General features: G+C 46.9%; 1 protein-coding gene and 1 non-coding gene across 2 annotated transcripts in view; both read right to left on the reverse strand.

Moving 5' to 3' along the window:
* The window catches only part of LOC144136519 (amine oxidase [flavin-containing] B-like), a 68,402-nt gene extending 59,522 nt beyond the window's left edge, over positions 1-8,880 (reverse strand). Inside the window, exon 1 of the mRNA XM_077668897.1 lies at positions 8,727-8,880. Within this exon, the coding sequence (XP_077525023.1) occupies positions 8,727-8,778 (52 nt within the window). The 5' untranslated portion in view covers positions 8,779-8,880. The remainder of the gene's footprint in view (positions 1-8,726) is intronic.
* A 9,949-nt stretch (positions 8,881-18,829) lies between these two features.
* TRNAR-CCG (transfer RNA arginine (anticodon CCG)) lies at positions 18,830-18,902 on the reverse strand. The gene has a single exon. It is a non-coding gene; the product is annotated as a tRNA-Arg (tRNA).
* Positions 18,903-21,711: the final 2,809 nt, after the last annotated feature.

Raw genomic sequence — 21,711 nt, forward strand, 5'->3', positions numbered from 1 at the left:
TTCGTTAAGGAAAGAAAGATAATAACTTGCTTGCTCATTGTCAACCTATTCGAAAGATAAGGTCAAGGCAAGCCAAGGCACGCCATGAGCAAGTATTGCACCGCCAAAGCGCGTCGTGTAGGAAAAGTTTTTCACATTTTGTTTTAATTTTTTGTGGAGCAGACACATGATGCGAACTATGGACATTGCAAAGTTTCTTGCCTAAGTCGATTCACGGCGGCGGATGCAGCTGACATGAAAACGCTACCACGGGTAGGGAACCTTGTGCGCACTCCTGCTATGTATTGCGTTCGAAACATCAGTATTTGTGAACAAAAATGAAGAGCTTCCCGGAGCGTCGCTTGCAGCTAACTCAGTTTGCAATCGTATCGTTCGATCCAAAACGTGCACATGATGAGCATACCGAACCTCGCTCCTTCCTGTTTTTTTTTTTGTTGTTCGAAACTTCGTTGCTTCTCCTGAATCGACTTTCTCGCGTCCTCGCTACTTGTACTTTCCCTCTCGTTTCGCTAACTTCGTCAGCGAGGAACAACGCTGCCGCATCACATCAAATCAGGGCGCTCTTATACAGATCAGAACATGCCGGCCACTCGACTCACAGTAGAAATCCGGGCAATAATCTGGTCGTTGACCTGATAAAGAGGAGCGGAGACTCCGTACGTCTGACTCTGGCTATAAAACAAGCACTCTTCGTGTGCACGAGTGCTTCGCTATCGTACAACGGCGCTGATGAAGTGCTCAGCGCAGTCAGACAGGTTCTAGTCGCCTTGAAGTATTCTCCGCCCGCGCGTACACTATTCTACAGCCTTGCGGAGACATGCTTTCATATTAACAGTGAACAGAATGCGAATCATAACTTTCGTATCAGTATATAGGTGCAGTACACGGTGCGAGTGGAGCTGCCATCGTACTGCTGGAACATTACCTTGGTTACGGCGCTTTTCACAGCACTGCGTTTTGGCACTCAGTAGTTAATAAGGCACAATGTAAGAAACTTTGCGCTAGAGATGAATGGCGGAGTTGAGGGCGCACGAAAGACGTGATACAAGGGCACAGATTTATCCACAGAATAAAACGACGGAAATGATGATGACGATAATCCTTTTGTATAAAGATTGACTCCTTGGCCTATACTATCTGTTCACGTTGGGGGATAAAAGTGTAAGAGGGTACGAAGCCAGCCACCGAGGAGTGCCGCCGCAGTCCACACCATGCGGAGGATGCCTGAATCTGCCGCGAAGGCGAACAGCGTCCTTGGGACGCGTCAATAAATGCCCACCCCCCGATAACCGTGGAAATGAAGGAAAATATACCGGAGATACTCTGTTCCCGAACATTTTACCGCATGAAAAATGTCAAAACTTTCTTTCGTTCTTTTTCTTTTTTAATTTTTATTGTTCCTCAAATAACACCTCACATCTCATCGACCACCAGGTGACGCCGGTTACCGGTTTCGACATGCTGCGCAGATGCCCTTAACCCCGAAGAAAGCCCCTCATGCTGTAGTTTCTCATCTCGATTACCGAGAGACTAAAGAAAATGAATCAGGGTAAGGAGATGCTGTTTCTGCTTAGCGGGATGACCAGAATGAGACCCTGAAAACTCTATCGCTGCCCTATATAGCAAGAGCCATATAGGCAGCCCTGCTTTGCCCGCCCCAGTGGCTAAATAACCTGGAGCAAAGGGAGAACCTCGACCCCAAAGACGTCCTGGCATATGTACTAGAGACAGCATGCGTGACGTTTGCGATGTCGGCAGAATGCACCAGAAGAGACTTGGTCACTAGCACTTTGGTTGGACCGTAGCTCTTTTAAGGCAGTCGCGGAAGGCGGACTCGTTATGGGAGCCCACCACTGATACAAAAATAAGCGGTACACTTAATCTCCACCTTAAGGGTATCTCGTGGCAGCGGTAGCGATTATTTTCTATTTTTAGTACCTGTTCTAATGAAACACATCATTAGCATAGTTCAGTAGGCATACCAGACCATGTGATGCACCACAAGACACCCAAGGTCTCTTTTTAACCAAGACGATCGAACGTGTCTTGGGCCTAGGTGTGTGTCTGACTCGCAACCAAAGGATCATGGCTGCGATTCGCAACTAATTACCGAAATTTCCTTTTAAGCACGATTAATTTACTTTCGATCTTTACGTGTGATAACGACATTTGAGTCACGCTACAACCTCGTTATCACAATTTAAATGAAGTTTTAATAATTTCCATTCCACAACTCAACGTGTGACGTCATGACCTTTTCGTTATTCAGGATTTTCTCGACATCTCAACGCCAACGCCCCCAACTACACGGCGGTTTTTCTGCTGAAAGGAGCTTAACGCTGTCGCGTAAAACGGCCATTTCAAAGCTGAAGAACGCTGTTTCGAAGGCTACTATGTTTGATTTGTTCACGCCAGCTCGCTCTAGTGGGAAATGAACAGGACGGGCGCTAATCCTGCGTACGTCCTGTCTTCTCTACGTTACTGTCCTTGGTTCGCGCTGTCGCAAGTATGAACCAACAAGCTCAGAAGCATGTATACCTGTAAGCAAGCGTAATAAAACTGCGCAGAAAAGTTCAGTGCAAAGGCAGCACACGCCGGCTCCCTGGGCGGTAGCCACGGTGGAACCAAGCCAATAGCCGACCGCGATATTCGGGGAAAATTTGTCGCCGGGATTAGCGTGCCGATAGTAGCGTTGTGGTGCGGATAACAAAACATGGCTAATGTTATACGTGACCTCTACCCATAATCGTTAGTATCGCAGTGCAGCTTCCTTTTCATTAATGCGTAAACTTATGACATAGCAAGTGGAAGTTAGGGACACGTTCATACCTGCTGGCGATAAAAACGACTTGAAAACAGAAGCGTTTCCAAGACAAAAAGATTACGACTTTACGGCCACTTATTTGGAGGACAAGCTGTTCTGAGACGAATTAGTGTAATAGTCTATGATAACATTTTGCGCGCTTACAAATGAAAAGATAATCTTCACAGAGGCGGAAATTTATAGGGAAAGTGAAATATCATGTTCCAAATCCCCGCAAGCCCATTGACGGATTAAGGACAGTTGCCGGGCCAGTTGGTACATGATCTCACCGAAAAACAGCGCGCTTACACGGGACAAGAGAAAGGAGACACGCACACACACAGCGCTGACTTACAACTGCAGTTGTAAGTCAGCGCTGTGTATGTGCGTGTCTCCTTTCTCGTGTCCCGTGTAAGCGCGCTGTTTTTCGGTGAGACCATTGACGGACTCAGTCAACGAATATTTAGACCTTGCCCTAGTGTAATTCAATAACTCGTCCATCTCAGAAGCCGTGCGTTCGGCATATCGGGTTGAGGAAGTCCGTTGTTGCTTGACGCACCAGCATGATTCTTAAGACGACGCGGCCGGAGTTTCCAGTGATCGCTTCCAGGAACGCTCGAATCAGCTCACCGCCAGTGCCACAACAATGATTTACAAGAGAGGTATTCGATGTTCAGCGTTTGTCAAAACTACACAGCCCGGTAGTTTTCTTTCAAGCCATGTGGTGGAACTCTTTAGCACCCCTAGAGTTTACAAGCTTGGGACAAAATTTTCTCTCACCCTCCAGTGATTTAGAAAGCCGAGAACATAAGCGAGCTACATGGAATGACCCAGAGCCAAACTGGATGAACTATAAGTTTTAATGCGAGTCATTCTTTAGCTACCGCACAGAGATTTCTGAGTGTATGTATCCATAAGAGTTGTCAGGTTTGGCTAACTTGTGCCAAAATGGCTACTTTTGGGAAGCCTTGGCTACAAAATATTCGAGCTTATTTCATCAGCAATGCTTCATCAGGCGCCATATTTCATCAGGCGCCGTTTTCGGCTCCTTTTGACATCTTGGCTGTAGGTTGGCTACTTTTCTTGCTGCTTTTACGATTTTTGCGGCTCTTTTGTTGAGTTTAGGACCTGGCAACCTTGCACTATTTCTCCATAGCCATCCCCGGCCGGAAACGGTAACCCATGGCCTACCACTCTCCCCGGTTAAAAAATCGCTCCTGTGCCACCGCTAAGGCCCGTGGCGATCCCCGTACAGGGTTAATCAAAAGTTCCCAGGCTAAAGGGACTGCTTTTCTTCGGTATATCCTGGCACTTCAGACGCCGATAAAGCTATTAAGGTTCTAAGTGGATAGAGCTATGCTTCTTTTACCTTCTACATATATTTCGAGCTTCCCGGGAGTATACTGCTCAGAACAAAACAAAAGAACTGTAGCGCGACCAAGACGAACACAAGACAGAGGCACACAGGACTAGCGCTAAACTTCATCTAACTTTATTCACCGATAGCGCAGCAAATATAAGGAAAAAACCCCGATCACGTGCAGACACCATGTCACATACACCACTATTAACAGAACCGTTCAAGATATGCCATCTCCGATTTGTATGAATTCACAGACGTATCGCTAACACAATATACGCCTCTCTTCCTTATATGAAATGCCTCCAGTAGTTCCCTTGCCCTAGTATCTTTGCTTTTGCCCAAAATCTTTATCTCATGAAAGCGTGGTTGACAGTCAGAACACTCAGTGCAGTGCTGAGGAAGATGCGCACCACTTAGGTCTTTCAGTGAGCGCGCGTGCTCACCTGCCCTTTCATTTATGCACCGCCCTGTTTGGCCCACATAGACCTTCCCGCATGACAGCGGTATCTGATAAACCACCCCGATGCAGCAATCCGTAAACTTCTTTGCATGCCTGACGCGGCAACCACTCTTGTCTTTGCTCGCAATTCGCGCGCAGAGCTGTGCCATCTTGCGTGGGGCCGAGAAGGCAACCGGCACGCCATGTTTGTTAGCCACTTTTTTCAAGTGGTGGGCTACCTTGTGCACATATGGCACAACCTCCGGTTTGACAGCCGTTTCTCTGCTGACACATGGTTGCTACAACTTGATGGTTTTTATCTTCTGTAAGAGGGCTTCAGCAACCGCTGTGATGACAGTGCCTGGGAACCCTGCCGAAAGTAATCTGCCAACCTGCGTGTCATAGCTCCGTTGCATAGTATGACAGCACGATTTCATGAGAGCCGATTCAAGGCAAAGCTTGGCAATGGCGCGTTTCACTGTTTTCGACTGAGCCGAAGCATACGGTAGTAACTGCTTCTGTGCTCGCGGTGCGTATTGCCAACATGCATGATGTACACCCACATTGATATTTATGTCTAAGAACTGTAAAGAACCCCGCACAGGCAGCTCATGCGTGAACCTCAGTCCCCCTCCCATATCTTTAAAGGTATTTAACACAGTGCTCACAGCATCTGTGTACGTCAACTCATTCTGTTTTTTAAAAACTACCAGGAAGTCGTCAACATACCTAAAAACTTTCAGAACCCCCTTCCCCGTTAAACTTAGTTCAAGGGCGCGGTCAATAGATGTTAGTAAGTACAGGCGCTACGCAGGATCCAATGCCGATCCCTTGTCTTTGGCGATAAAATTTGTTGCGGTAAGAGACAAACGTCACACTGAGGTAAAATTCAAGCATCCTCATAAAATTATCTATTGAAACCCCTGAGGAGTTCTGAAATTGAACAGCGCCGCTCTCTTCTATAGCAACTCTTACAGCTACAAACAACTCACTGTGGGGCACCGAATAAAATAAATCTTCAACATCCACAGAAAACACATAACCAATGGAAGCATTTCCTTCTAGAAACCTAATAACATCTTTTGAACTGTTAGTATGAAAAGGATCAGATACAGATAGATGACTTAGGTGCTTTTGCAGGTATCTGCTTAGATTAAGCTGCCACGTTTCCGTCTCGCTAACCACGGATCTAAAAGGCACTGACGGTTTATGCGTTTTCGCGGTAAAAAACACCGTAAGCGCATTTTTTTTACTGTTCGTGATGCTACTCGCTAGTTTGTCCAATTTTAAGTCCTTGCACATCTGGGCTGCCTTGCCTTTCACTCTCACGGCGCTGGCTTTCACCGGAACAAAGTTCTTGGCAATAGCTTCACCGGCTCTGACACCAAACTCTTCCTCGGTGAACACCACAAATCCGCCCTCCTTGTCGGCTTGGAGAAGCTGGAGGCTGTTTTCCCTGAAGTAGGACACTATTTTCGTCATGGTATACTTGTTAGCCCTTTTGCCGCTGTTGCACGTCGATCTTGCTAACGCATCCACTCCATCCAGTAGGCATCTTGCCTTGTTTTCTTCAGAAGTCTTTCCTGCTATACGCCTATTCAAGGCAAGGAACTCATGTGCTTCAACATGCGGCTCATGGCTAAACTTCGGTCCTTTGCTCAAAACTTGGTTTACTTCACTAGGAAGTTCAACTTCTCCCACAATAGTCACCGGAGTCTTTGCCTGCGTCTTGCTCTTCGTCGCAGCAGTCCGCATCACTTGGTTGAGTGTGTGGGCCCACCAAAACTCCGTCATTCTTCCAATGAGGCGGCGAATTGCTTGGTGCTTGCTCTCTGCTAGCCATCTCGGATCCATACTGTAGCATATTGTGCGCACATAGTCTTCGCATCTTCTAATCTGTCGCCACAGCTGATCTTTCAAAAATCTGCACAACCGCTTCAGAAGACCTAACGGAGGCTGCAAGTAACCAAAAAGTGCACTCACTTCCCTAGGTATGATATCCTTTCGAAGGCAAAAGGTAATGTATCTTGCCCGACACGTTGACGCAATGATGATGGAGACAAAGGCATCTAGCTGAGAAGAAGAAGACAAGAAGTCACATACAAAAGGGCCCTGAGCTTTTGAAAGATGGTTTAGAAGAACTTTTTGTTGGGCTAGATGGTGCATACTGTAACAAAAGAACTGTAGCGCGACCAAGACGAACACAAGACAGAGGCACACAGGACTAGCGCTAAACTTCATCTAACTTTCATGAGATAAAGATTTTGGGCAAAAGCAAAGATACTAGGGCAAGGGAACTACTGGAGGCATTTCATATAAGGAAGAGAGGCGTATATTGTGTTAGCGATACGTCTGTGAATTCATACAAATCGGAGATGGCATATCTTGAACGGTTCTGTTAATAGTGGTGTATGTGACATGGTGTCTGCACGTGATCGGGGTTTTTTCCTTATATTTGCTGCGCTATCGGTGAATAAAGTTAGATGAAGTTTAGCGCTAGTCCTGTGTGCCTCTGTCTTGTGTTCGTCTTGGTCGCGCTACAGTTCTTTTGTTACAGTATGCACCATCACCATCTAGCCCAACAAAAAGTTCTAATACTGCTCAGAAGCAGACACTGCGGCTTGACAGCTTTTGACCGACTCTGTACGTGGCCGATCATATGACCGGCGCGCCGGCGCTCGCGGGTTGTGTCACTCGTTGCGTCAGATGAGCGGACCCTCACAAGCGACCGCCACCCTTAGAAGGGGGAACTGCTTGAAAGAAAATGTTTACGTGCAGCCCCCAAGCGCTGCCGACACTCAACGAAGAAAGACGATGCGAAGTAACGCCCACAACAGATGCGGGAAGGCGAGCGACCTTCGCTAATACGCAGCGAAAGCTGAGAGTCAACGGCGCCTACAACAGATGCGGAAAGCCGCCCGCCAACGGCGCGCCCGCGAATCCACCGAGAAACACGAGACCAGTTAGGCGTCATAGTGCGCCAGAACGGCTGGGCCGATGCCTACTTTGCGAGGCAACTTATGCAAGACAAGTTCGGAGTGTGTACGATGGACTGTGGTTTACGTCGGAAAGATCTACACTACGAGTTACTCTCACTGCGTCCTCGTATTTGTAGTGAGATGCATCACGACGAATGCACTCACACTTCGTCTACAACAAGCATAGTGGTGCCTGCAACATTTTCAAGCCGCCCTTTCTGACAAGGGCTGTACGAGCTGCATTTTGCTGCTATGAAGAGCAGTTGCATGCAAGCAGCTGTTGTTATTGTTTCCAGTGGTTGCCCAATCACAATTGCAGCTGACGCGAACGTAGACTACGGCTCCCTTCGATAAGAAATTCACTTGCATCTGGTCTATTTCATTCTGTAATGAGAATTATCAGCTGTACAGCTGTGCGACAGATTCAATTAGTGGGGTATATTGCTCTTTTTAAATGGAGACTGACGCGCGCACGCACACAGGCACAAATACTTTCCCATAAAAAAAAAAAGCAGCCGGGAGTAGCTGCTTCGCCGGTCCATCACGCAGAATACAACGAATCGAAAAAAAGCCTCAATGCTTTCTCTGCTCCGATAACACTGTAAAACTATCGGTAAAAAGCACCGGCAAACCTGCATGTGGCATCCTTCCTTTCACTTGACCGTCGTGCAAAATCTGTGCATTCTCTTTCTTGCGAACTGCATGCTCTCGCGGCAACCACGTGCTTCATGCACTCTTCACCTTTGAAGGCCCAACGAGCGGGTAGACCGCACACTACTTCGTGCCTGTGCAAGTATCGGAATCGCGCATATTCGTCAGTTTCGAGAAGCACGCTGTCTCAGCAGCAGAATTTGCCCGACGCAACCGAGCTCGGCAATGTTCGTAGCAGTTGACAGACCTCCGCCTCATTCCCTGCATTTCCGCGTGACCTGTTCTGGCTAGGAACGAATAAACACCACATTTACCCGAGCGTAGCGCGACCACGAGTGAAAAGGGAGAGTCACTTTCGCAAGCGCTGACCGTTACGAGCTAAAAAAGAAACTCTGGTTACATTCTAGTAAATACGGTACTGCTCGGATGCTCGTAAAAACACGCCGGTGCAGCGTCCAAACATCCGTGCCAAATAAAAAGAACAGAACTCACCGCTTACGCCGGCGCCTATGACGATTACGGGCTGGTTCCCGCTATCAGCCATGGCTCGTCGCTGCCGAGTGAGCGTCGTCAGCTCGTCCGCACCGCCGCGAAAGCCTCACGCGCACCGCACGACGCCGAGAGCGGCAGTGGATCGCGGGAGCTTCCGCCCCGGCGTTGGGTAGGCACGGCCGCCGACCCTCCCCCTCGGACCCTCGCCTCGGCCGCGGCCGAGCGGAGTTCGGGAATCTGCGCCGGCTCCTCAAGCGGCGCCTGCCGGAGCTAGCACGAGTGATGGGCTCACATTGTGTCTCCCTCTGCCTTTCATTGTTCAGCAACAACGACGACAACATTGACTATGAGCGGCGGCAGGGCGCTTGTCGTTTGCTTTTCGAGCGTGCTTCGACAGCGAGCTCCGTGGCGGAAACGCGCGAATCCGATGTGTCTTCAGGGAATTAATGAGCGTGGGGGCATGCGCGGAGAAGAGTAGCTTCTAAAAAGAATAGAAATGAAAAACAACTACACTTCGCACCCATCATAGGCACCGAGGAACTAAAAGGCAACAGGTTTATTATTATTTTTAACGCAGCTAGTATCGCGAAAGACACAGGTGGGCCTTGTAGTTACCTTAAATTAAAGCGAAACGAATTTACCCTCACTTTACGGCGATGACTATGACCGTTTTCTCGCTAATAATATTGCAGACTAAGAAAAAAAAACTGCAGAAAATTACGAGTTCACAAGAGTAAGGAGTAGACGGGACGACGCTAGAAACGCAACTGAATTTTATTCGATGAAAATTGTCTCAACAGAGCCGGTGCGCGCACGCGCGTAAGCAACAACGCCCACAACAAATATATAACGAAAAAAAAATGATAGTGCAGGTCTGTTATCTCGCAAGTGACCAACTATGTCCCATTCATGAAATGGTATTCTGTTGAAGTAAAACAGACCGAGCTGTCGCGTAATCATGCACCAACTGGCCCATCAAGCTAGGCTTGTTCAAATAATGTAGACAAAGGAGAGAAAAAAAAAAACAACAGATAGAAGGAATTTAAGACCACTACGGATGAACAGGAACCAAATCGACCTATCCCGCATAATAGTGCATAAGTCTTAGTGCGGCTCACATTTCGCAGGCTGTTGAAAATAGGGAACAAGTAGCTAACCGCACTTGTGAACCAGTTATACATACTACACATGTTTTAGATTTGGCCTTATTGGAAAACTATGAACGTCCAGGCTATCGCGTCAGAAAAAAAAATATTTAGGCGTGTCGTGTGCGCGTTCCGTTCTGTCATTCCTTCGTCCTTAGCACGATACCGAGCAATACAGCGTTTGCATACGGGAGAGGGAATGCACTCCGTAAATCCATGCGGTGCGCTCAGATGCTCTCATTCATGAGGGCAGCCGTGTGTATTAACTCTTAAAAATGCTTTTGTTGCAAGCTATGTAAAGGCACGTTAGCAAGCGTTCGTTAACCTTAACGTGCTCGAAAGGTGCGTCGCGCAGGAAACAGCAACATCTGGCAGTTTCACAGGCAATGATTCATCGCAAATCGCGCGCCCCATATATTACGCAAAGAGCAGATGGTGTCTAAGTACCACATGCCATGCACGAGCGCTCTTCACAAGATCTACCAGCGCCGCACTCACCGTGTTGCTCTTTAGGATCATAACCGTTGGCAAGATGAACCTCACGTGAGTCGAATCCGCGCTGCATATCATGCACAAACAACTAATACGGGAAGTGCCACATCGTTAACTTGACTTCTTCGTACTGCCGCGCACCAGTGTTTGCTCATGTGTGACCCACGGTAGGCTCAACGCAATTTTGGGAGAGGGCGGTCATGTGTCCAGGGGAATCTTCCCCAGGGTGGAGTAGATTTGTAATAAAGGAGTAATTAAGCATTGGAAAGCTATACAGCTTTATCAGAAACGTCACAGTTAAAGAAAAATTCTTCTTGCTCCGGGGTTCGAACCCGGGACCACTGCTTCACCGGAGCAGTCACTGTGCCAGCTGAGCTAACCGGGACTGCAAGAGCGAAAGATTCGCTTTCGTTCCACCATAAGCTTGCCGTCCCTCATTTATTCTGACCAGTTCAGCTCTGCCTGCCTATGCTGGAGAAGGAATTTCCTGGAATTCAATTTCTGCCTTTCTTTTGTCGTCCGTCTCCCGCGGCCGCAAACATCTCTAGCCATCTCAGTGTCTAGGGCAAATGCAAATGCCGAAAGTGACAATGTCAGCGGTGTCGGTCTCACCGAAGACAAGGGCGGAAACTGACTGGTTTCAGTACGGATTGGCAGCGTTCTCGACTACGGCGAACACACAGGATGCTCGGCGCTCATCTTTCGCCGCGAGCGTTTGTTTTTGCGACTTCCTGTACCAGCGAAGATTCCAGGTGGCGGCGGACCGCAGAGCTGACACAACAACGCTATTCTCAGTGACGGAATCATGCCCCTGCCACCGATCGACGTCGAGGATTGCAAAAGGCCCCGTGTGTTCGACGGGGGCGGTCACCGTGTGTTTCGTCCGTGTTTTCTTTCTTTTTTCTGCAGGAGAGCTGGCTTCAGCGTGTTTGTTCAAGGATGTAGTCTCAACATGTCTGCCATTGGTATTCGCAGTCATTTTTTGCAAACCGCTGAAAGGCAGGCACATCAAATGAACCATATTGCAGGTAGTTCCCGAACGGAACGCCCTGAGGACCCACGTAAGCTTTTCTTCTTTCTCTCCATGTGCACATAGCTGAACTAAGATCTCTATTAGACAAATAGCGTAGAAATATACAACTGTCTTCCTGCTGATGCAGTAAAAAAAAAAAGAAATCACAAAAAGGATTGCGTAGCGGGAGTTGATTCTTTTATTTTTACGTTTAAAATGAACTTTTCAGCAACCACTGAATGTGTTGGTTCCGCCCCGTTGCTACAAAGAAAAATGATGAAACAGCAGTGGCGACCAAGTTCAAGGCTATACTGAAACACACAAGCAAACAAGTACCATACAGTGCTAAAAAAAGAAAGAAAAGTCGATGACGATCCTAAACTTGCATTACGAGAAAAATGAAAGCAGATCCGAGCAACCCAGGTGAGGACAAATATACACACTATGTGTCTCACAAACCGTTAAGTCCTTATATGCCAGTCATGAAACGAAGAAACGAAATAACGAGAGAAAGCCGCTCACTTGTACCACCGCGCATCGGCCCTGTCTGCACCGTGGTGTAGCATACACAAATTCTCCTGAGCTGCGTCACTAATGTGCTTGAGCCGTGACTTTGTGGGTGCCAAAAATGAATGCTAGAAACGACTTGTGATGAAGAATAGTCTCAGAGGTATCATTCTGTCTCGACGGTAATCTCTTATAGACGAGTGAATCAGAAAATCGCGAAGTTCAGCTAATAATTGCGCTTATGTGCCGGTAGCAACACGTGGCGCCCGCCTGAGAGCATTTTAAGCGCGCAGAAGGGACCAATAGGAAAGCGAAAGCATCAGAATTTTTTTTCAAGTTGCAATAGCTTGCTGCAGCGTTCATCTATTGCGTCTAAGACGATATTTTTGAGCAATTCTCCGCAAGTGTCCGTTTTATTTTTGACGGGAGACGTAATACACACAGCAGTCATTATTCGTGGAAACATTGAAACCACTATATATGAGCCCGGTAACGTGCAAAGCAATGTACTTGTAAAGATCTTCTAGCGTAGTAAATTTATATTTACTGCGAAAACTCAAACCTGAAACAGTCTGGAAACCATAAACCCGAAGGGATATTTGCGGGTTTATCGCGTAAGTGCCGCATCGCCCTGAAAGTACAAAAGCAAGAGCACTTGAAAAATAGATCAACACACCCATAAACAGCTTACAAGCGCGCGGTCTGTTTTGTTTGTATTTATTTTTTGATATTTCGGTTCATCAGTTCAGCAGGGGCGTTGCCTTATTGTTTTTGTCACGCAGGACGAGTGGAATGACGTATATACGTGTCGCGCGAAAGGACCAGTTTTTTGATCATGAAAGGCTATGACCACACGAGCGAAACTCTACGCAATTCCAGGTGGCGCTTTCAAAAATCCAGAGTACACGTGAAATATTTATATGTGTTCGCGCTTAACATGCGACCTGTGTGGCTTTTCACTCTCTTTTGTGCCACGTGCATCACTGTAATGCCCAGATAATAAAAGTTGTAAGATAAATCTTATGTATTTCCGGCCTTTCGTCATTACGCGGCTCTACAAGGAGGAAAGAAAAAAAAGGTTTAGGTTTCAGGTTTATGGGTGTTTAACGTCGCAAAGCGGCTCAGACTATGAGATACGCCGTAGTGAAGGGCTCCGGAAATTCCTGGGGTTCTTTAACGTATAGTGGTGAGCAGCCCTGTCTAGAGCACGCCGACGGTGCTCAGCGGTGCAAGTCAGTGCCATCTAACCTTAAGCTCTGGGTTCGAGTTATGCGTCCCGTGAGCATGAGCGGCCAAAATAAAGCGGTACATGCTCGTGGGTTCTCGGCACCCTTTCCGTTCAGTGCTTGCGCTTCACGCCGCCAGGGCTGCGCTGCGGCTTCACGTCCGATATCGGAGACCCTGACTCGAACTCTCTTCTCTCTCGTCGGTAAAAATTTGCCGGAGAAATTTCGCTGTTCCCATCGGCAGAAAATGTCATTTTCCTGTGCATATGACATAACTGTCATATACTTTATATACTGACTTCGTGTTATGTGCCCTCTGATGGATATAAGTGCTGTGCCTTTCTACAGCTGGAGTTCTAACTCCATGGCTTACAGCGTCGCCACTAGCGTCTTGGTTGTTTCGCATTACTATCCGTTTTGTACAAATTCAAACAAATTGCGAAGAAGCCAACATCTCGCATCCGATCCGCTCTTTGTGGTGTCCGGCCTATCGCCGCAGTCGTTAATGCGCAGGCGCGCAAAACGAATGAAAGGCGTGCGCCGCTGCCTGCTCGCGGGCTTACCTCAACCAGCCACGCACCGACGAACATGTGGCAATAAACGTCGCTTCGCCCCCTGGAAAATTGCCTGCTCCTTCGCATGAACCACGCAACACAACACTATTTGTATTTGATTCGGTTTTGAAAAAGCACTACTCGCACAACCCTACTTATTACCCACATCGGTTAAGTGAGAGCGGGCCTGCAGCCGCCCTGAGCCTGTCACTCTGTCCTTTTTTTTTTTTACTGCATCAATTTTCTCCCAACAGACAGCACCCTCGTCTGCTCGGCTTCCTTCTTGCCTGCTTGCCGTCACCACCACATGACAGTATGTTAGATGCAATTTTTTTTTCCTGTCTCTTTTTATTCTACCTTAGCATATTACATAAGTAAGAGCTGATAGAGTCACCATGTCACGCTGTGGTTAATTGTTCCTGTGCAGTGTTCTCCCGGAACGGGTATGTCAACTTGCTATCATACGTCTGCACTGTTGTATGGTAGGTCTGCTGCGGCTTTATGTCCCCTAGTTTTGAGCAGTGCTGTTGGTTTTTTCTTTTTTGAGGGCCGATGTATCGGGCCGCTTCTCAAGGTACTATAACGCGATAATGTTAACGCTCCCGTTTTGTAGCGAAAAAGCAAATTTTTTCTTAAAAATGGGTCTACACCCGATTTCTACCCGAAAATGCACCACCTAAAAGAATGAAGTTTTCCGGTGTACAAAGCTGAATACATCACGTGAAATTTACCACCTATCGAGCGCTTATTCCAGAACGGTATTTTCAGTTAAGTGATGATTTTATATCTCTTTTTTACATCTCTTTTATGACCCGGCTTAATTTAAGGATAAAGTCAGTGAGTAAGTTTTTGAAGTGGAGAGCCGAGACCCGGGTACTGAGCAAACGTCTATTGGCATCATTGCATCAACCGCTGCTGATGCTGACGACATCCTTGTCTAAGGGTTTTTGCGTTTAAAGTTGTCGCTGTGATATTGAATGGATTTTTTGATAATGTAAGAACAAAAGCAGGCAGGTTTTGCACTGCTGCGGAAGTGCTACGCAAAAAATGGCAATGTACACGACGAAATAATGGCAACAAATAATAAATGACGGAAATTTCAGATTTTGTAAACAGACTTTTAGTGTAAGCTTGCATTGCATATTATTTATGATACAATGAGCGAAAAAAGAGGCCACTGTATGTCCTGTACAAAAATTTGCGCTTAATTCGAGTCTGGGAAACCAGAATATTGAACTTTTCTCTGAATAACCCGATTTGCGCCGGAATTTGAACTTAACAAATACGGCCAGATTTTTATCTCTCGATACCTGAAAAAAAAAGCAAAGCCCCCAGCATGAAGGACCCAATTTATGCAGTCCAGTCAGCTAAAAAGTAGGCCACTACGATGTAGGAAATGAAGAAAGGCGTTTTCTCTAAATCAGTCACGGCTGCACATATCTGCGTGCTTGTCCTTGTCGGCTCATGTGCAGAAGTATTGACTAGCAATGGACTTCCTAAGCAGAGCCTTCCCTACCGGCTTGAAAAGCCAACCACGTAGAATTGAGGAATTCCAGGGTAGTGAATATATAATGCCTGTACTAGTAAAGTCTAGAACCCCTGTTCTTGAAAGAAGACAACGGCATACCTCATGGCAGCAGGAAACGAAGAAGAAGATGGAGTCAATGGAGCGGAGGTGGAGCCTGCTGGATATCTCTCCGCAAGATCTGTACTGGGACCCCCGGTACAAGCGGTACTTTTTCGCGGGCACCCTACCGCCGCTACCCGGGGACGCGCAGACAAGCGACGCCAGCAACGCCAGCATAGAGTCCACCGTCCAGCTGGCCCCGACCAATCGCTCCCGCAAGCCTTCGATCCTTGTCACCGACGACCGACTGCCCGCGGTCAGAGATAAGAGGCGGCGCCTTTGGAGACTGCCCCGCCACATCTCCTGGAGGCCCTTTGCTCGAGACGGAGGCCGAGGCGTTGCTCAAGGAAGGCCGTTCAGCCAGGAGCAGACCGTCAGTCAGAGAAGGTTGTCCAAGGGAGAGGGCGCCTCCGAAGACCGGACCTCTTCGAGCAGCCCGCTTGCATTCGCCGTGGCACTGTGTGCGTTCTCGTTTCTCCTCGTCCTGCCCGTGACGATGTGGCTCTCAGGCGCCTTCGGGAACAGGCAAGCTCAAAGGCACGCGGACCGGACAACGGACGCTGCCGAGGGCAAGCGCTTCGAATACATGCTATTTTCGGTGAACCCCTCGAACGCGAGCACGCAACTGACGCTGCTCGCTTCGTCGGAGGACGAGGACGACTTGTTGACGGCGAACACGACTGCACTCTTGGACGACTCGAACTGGAGCACCATGCCCACGGACACCAGTGCTAAAGGCACAAGCGGCGTCTGACCGCGGCGGTGCCTGGACGAATATCTTGAGGGGCGGGCGTTCTGCCAACTAAAAACTGAAGTGCGGTCGACGTTAGCACATTGTCTGGCGCAGTATGTAGCGACTGAGCCATTTCAGCAAGTCCCTCGCGTTTCATACGATTTACTTATAAAGGACACAGGCAAACGAGCAAATTAAAGCTCCCGTCCTTCGACAGTTCGCATAACCCAGTTGCCTTGTGTTCAAACCTCAAGTGCACCGTACTTACCCACGCTGCTAGCTGTCGCGCTCTTGTATTTTTTTTTTTACGGAATGCAGGTTAAGTGGCGTCTGCTGGACAATATTTTTGTGGTGTTGCATGAATTTCTGTTCGCACTGTTCCGACCAACAGGTCAAACAATTACAATGTTCCTTATTGAGAGTTTTGAGAATTTGATCAGTGTTGGCGTCTAGAACTCGGCGGTCTTGTTTCAAGGCGCATTGGTACTTTTCTGAAGTCGTTATGAATGTCATGTGAACAATGAATTTCTTCTGGGCTGGGCACATGTACTCCCATATTCAAGCGCGTCCACCTCGTTTCGACGCTCACACATAACGTTCTAACTTATTTGTGACTAAAACATTAGTAGCTTTCTTCTTGGGGGAATAGCTTATTTTACTAGTATTTACTACTAGTTTTACTAGATACCATTTTAGTGGTTCTATTTCTATTGCAATTATATAAAACCGTGCCGAAAGCATTAAATTCAACATACTTTCACATTTACAGCTGTAGCTGCTATTACCGGAACAGAATGTGTCACTTGACTACTTCGTGGTCGCATGAATTAGTCTTCACTGTACCAATTGGGAACGCAGAATGCTATGAAGACTGGAACAACGAGGCATCAGGCCTATTGCTGTATACACAACAGAAACGACTACAATTACACATGTATAATTACAGTGCTGCCCCTATATGAGAAACATTTCACGCATTTACGGTCGTTTCCGCCTGCGATTGAATGCCACTTCTCATAGGGTCACGTGACGAAGGGCCACGTGGTAGTAATGTAGTCTACCAGCGCTTGGGTGGATGTCAATGAGTGTTTACTTTTTTATTTCAAATTCTACTTCCCCCTGGGGGACTCCTCTAACATTGGAGCAACACCGTTACCACTCCGAGTTCGCTCTCGCCCTGTCATAAGCAAGAATTCTTGGTTAGCTCAGTTGGTAGAGCGACTGCTCCGGTGAGACGGCAGTCTCGGGTTTGAACCCTGAACCAAGACGAATTTTTCTTCAACTACGAAGTTTCTGACAAAGCTGTATAGTTTTCCTTTGTAGCCGTATGGCTGCGCTTGGGTGGATGCAAATCAGTAATTACTTCGCTATTACAAAATAAACTCCCCATTGGAGGACTGCCCTAAACAGTTGGACAAGACTTACCACCGGTGCGGCAGGGCATGGTGCATCAAACATCGTGCGCGTAGCCCAAAGCCAAACATGGGCTCGAACGTGCTGTCCTGTGTTTTCATGCAGGTGATGCAGCCAATGTGGCATTTAATTTGCAGTGACAAAGATAAGCCAGTCTGACGCAACAGTGACGCTAAAAACAACGACAGATCGAAAAGAACGCAGACATTGGTGATTCGCGGTTATCACTGCGTCACTGGAGCCTTGAACGGGTCTTGACAAGTTATCCGCAGACCCGCTACACTTCCTGCTAATTTAAGACAAGGAAATCCATAAAACAGCATAATCTTTCCAACCCGAAATTTCGAGACTAAACAAAACACTCTGAAAGACGAAATTTTTGCCGAGACATTTCTTAACCAAGGGAACGGAGCAGCGCAAAAACATGCAATCACACAAGGACAAGACACGACACGACACGAGCGCTCCCTAGCGTTCCCTTGGTTAAAAAATGCACCAACTAGCCCAAAAAGAAGTTTTACCGAGACATTTCTGTGGAAAGCATTTTTTTTTTTTTCAGGTTGTGCCCAGTATTCTTTCAACCCGGGACGCCTGGTGTCTTGAGGTCTTGGGTGGTGTCTTGGGGTGTCTTGGCGTGGGGTAAGCACAAAAGCAAGCAAGCAGGCAGTAAAATTCAGCGTACGGACTATTAACTAAACCAGTTAAGATGAATGCTCCTGAGCAAACACTACGATTTTTCTCGGAATGGCCAGGAAGTCGGCTTCCCTGTCAGACAAAAGTTTCTTCAGAATGGCCAGGCACCGTTATTTTGGACCAATGATTACGAGTAGTGCTAACGATTTCCAGCCTGAGCACAGGTGCGAGTGCTGCTGCGTGTGGCGCCATGTGGCAACGACAGTGACGAAGAAGACGCCTTCTTGCTTGAGGCAAGTAGCCCCATTCCCATTTTAAGTCACCAATGTCACAGTGTTTTATTTGTTCTTCATTTAAATAACCAAATCTGCATGCCATAAAAAAACATTTTAAGTCCCTGTCAGTCGCCACCTGAGTCATGGTCAATCGCCCATAGTGGGTACTCGCTATTATCTTCTTGATGACGACAACAACAGCGTGCTGGGAAAACAACAAGTCCAAGCGGTGATGGCGAGCGCGGTTTGTGAGCCCCAGAAGACGGCAGCACTACGCCATTTTTTCCCTACAATCACGCGGCATTGCCATTGAATGGGAATTTCTGTAGTGCTGGAAAGCCGACTTTCAGGTTTCTCAGCCGTTGGCATAGTGCACAATAAAAATTGTCCTCTAGCGAAAAAAAAAATATTACGGGAGCGAAACGAGTACCCAAACCCGTTCTACCAAACAAATTGAAAGAAAACGCGAAATGAAAAAAAAAAGTTCGTCCACGACAGGATTCGAACCTGCAATCTTCTGATCCGGAATCAGACGCCTTATCCATTAGGCCACGCGGACACGACAGATACTGCCGTCTTAGCAGATGTAATCATGATGGAAAAAGTTAATAGAGTATAAAATTTGTTTGGTTTATGGGGGTTTAATGTTCCAGAGCTACTCATGCTATGAGAGACGCCGTAGTGAAGGGCTCCGGAAATTTCGACCACCTGGGGTTCTTTCACGTGCACTGACATCGCACAGCACACGGGCCTCTAAAATTTCGCCTCCATCGAAATTCGTCCGCCCCTGCCGGTATCGAACCCGCGTCTTGGGGCCAGCAGCCGAGCGCCATAACCACTCAGCCACCGCGGCGGCTGTAGAGCACAAAATTGTATTAACAAAAAATATTAGTACCAAATAGAGCTTATCAGCGAAACTATATACTTCTTCCCACTTGGATTACGTAATCGCGTGAAGGACGGCGGGGAGCCACAAATTTAAGGCTTTCGCGGGCGACTGTACTTCCCATACTTTCATTGCCTACAGCAAACATAGAACCATCGCATATTTGTGCAGTATGGTCGGGTACAATTTAATCCGCAATGCAGCTCCGCCTATATTCGTGAACACCGCAAGCACTTCCTCCGCCACAAGGCAATAATCCGTTGATAAAGCTATTCTTGTTACATAAACCAAAGGTAATTGCTAGACAAAACTATAAGCACAAGAATTGTGAAGTCTTCGCTTGTTTAACAAGGTACAGCATTGAAATGTAAACTTAGTTAACTGCTGTGCTTGGTTGGCGGAGTAATACAACACTATAGTGAACTAGAATACTAGTAGTTCACTGTAACAACACCCTGCGGAGTGCAGAGTATTGTTGCCAACTGCGTTTTTTTCATCTTGTATTCTGCTCTAGGAGATACCTTTTTATAACAGCAGTTGGCAACAACAGCCAATGGCTGTGTTGCCAACTGCTTGTGATTAGCACTTTTTTTTTAGGTAACAAGGAAGCGTTAACTGTGTCTAGGGGTGGACTTATGGGTTACTGTTGGAGGGGTTGTTGATGGCGGGAGGAGGAAGAGGGGTGGTTCCATTCGAACCATGCATTTTTTGGACCCCTTTCGTCCGGAAAATGCTGCCCAACATCGTTTTCCTCTCCGCTTGAGATAGGGGGCGCCATCCTTGCCTCCTCCCTCATAAATAGGAACCTGACTACGGTAAAGTGTACTAGAAGAGTACACTTTATCTGCGGCCTATTTTCTTCACGCCGGTTATGGCGGTCGTTAATGCGGGAGGAGTTTAACTGAGACATATTTTATGCGGCTATAGGACATTCTAATTAGGTTTCCCTTTAGTACTCAGGTAAAAAAAAAAAACTCAATCAGGTGCAACACATACGTGGGCAGAGTGGACAAAGAAAAACCTGTCCTATTTTTTTTTTTAAGACGCACGACTGACACTTTTGCCAGGAAGTAAGACAAATTTCTTGGTACTGTAGGCGATCAATGCCTAAAAAAACATGCCAGCTTTTGTCTAATTCTACTCAGTGTGACAAAATTTGCAGCTTTGTCGTAAAATGATAAAAACAATGTGTAGGTGACGACGAAGCTCGATCAAAAATTTTAAAACTTCACAGGTGGTGGAGGTGTTGCTTACAATATAAACGAGAAATGGAAGGAAAAGAGAGATGCCGGCGGCAGTAGTCTGCTTTCTACTGTCTGAATTATCTGAGCTGCGGCCGGAAGAAATAAAATGTAAAAAAGGGGATAGCAACAAAGGATAAGTAACGCCATCTGTTATTAGACATCCAACTGTTGGTTCCGGCTTCCATCCTTTGTCTCTAGCAAATGTTTCACTCTAACGCCAATAGGTGGCGTTGTCGCTCTTTACTCCTTAGCTCTTTACTCCTTGGCTAGGTGGCTTGAGCCACCGCCCGATGTAAAGGGTTCAGCCGTATCCATCCATCCATCCATCCATCCATCCATCCATCCATCCATCCATCCATCCATCCATCCATCCATCCATCCATCCATCCATCCATCCAGATTTTTTGTGCCCGCCCGTTACAAAGGGAACTGCCGCACTTCATCATCATCATCATCTGTAGCTTGCCATTTAAAATTGATGTCCAAGAGTCCTGGACCACCCTAACTGAACCTTGTTTAAAACATTTTACACTAATGCTGCGTAAATAACTCGTATAAGGTGAAGCGGTAATTTCCCGCGAACGTGATACACGTCGGCCGCAATTTCCCAAGCGTTCTTAGATGTCTAGACGATGTGGGCACTCCAAGTTAGGTGACGGTCAAAGTGGTTGCCCAAATATTTAACAGTTCTTTCTACTTGCGGGACTTCGCGGTCACATGGGTGCAAGATGAGATGGTGTAAGTACAGTCGTTGGCGCAAAGGAACCAGCTTAACACACTGCAATTTGTCCATAAAATAATTAACAGAAACTTATCATAATAACGACGGAAATAAAGTGAGCTCAATTTTTCTAGCAGTAACGTGTGGTGATGTCTGATAATATGTAACGTATGGCGACAATATGTGTGATAATATGTCTCGGTTAAGTCTAGAAACAGGGCTAGAACAAGATAGGAATTTTATATTGCATTCAGAATATAATGGGAAAATTCATCAAGACAGCGCTTAGTATTTCTATTCTTTGTAAAGCCGAAATGCACAACATTGTTCAAAGAGTATCTGCCGCAGAATGATTGCATGACTAATGCAACATGGTTTTCCATAATGTGTGCTATTGATTGCCGTATTGAGAAGGACCCATAATTTGTGAAGTCGCCTTAATTAGTGTTTGTGGAGAGGCCCGACTATACATGTATTAAGTTCTTCAGGTATATCACCATTTCCATATAGGTTTCGA

Source organism: Amblyomma americanum, chromosome 6 (genome assembly GCF_052857255.1).
Source record: "Amblyomma americanum isolate KBUSLIRL-KWMA chromosome 6, ASM5285725v1, whole genome shotgun sequence".
NCBI classification, from domain to species: domain Eukaryota; kingdom Metazoa; phylum Arthropoda; class Arachnida; order Ixodida; family Ixodidae; genus Amblyomma; species Amblyomma americanum.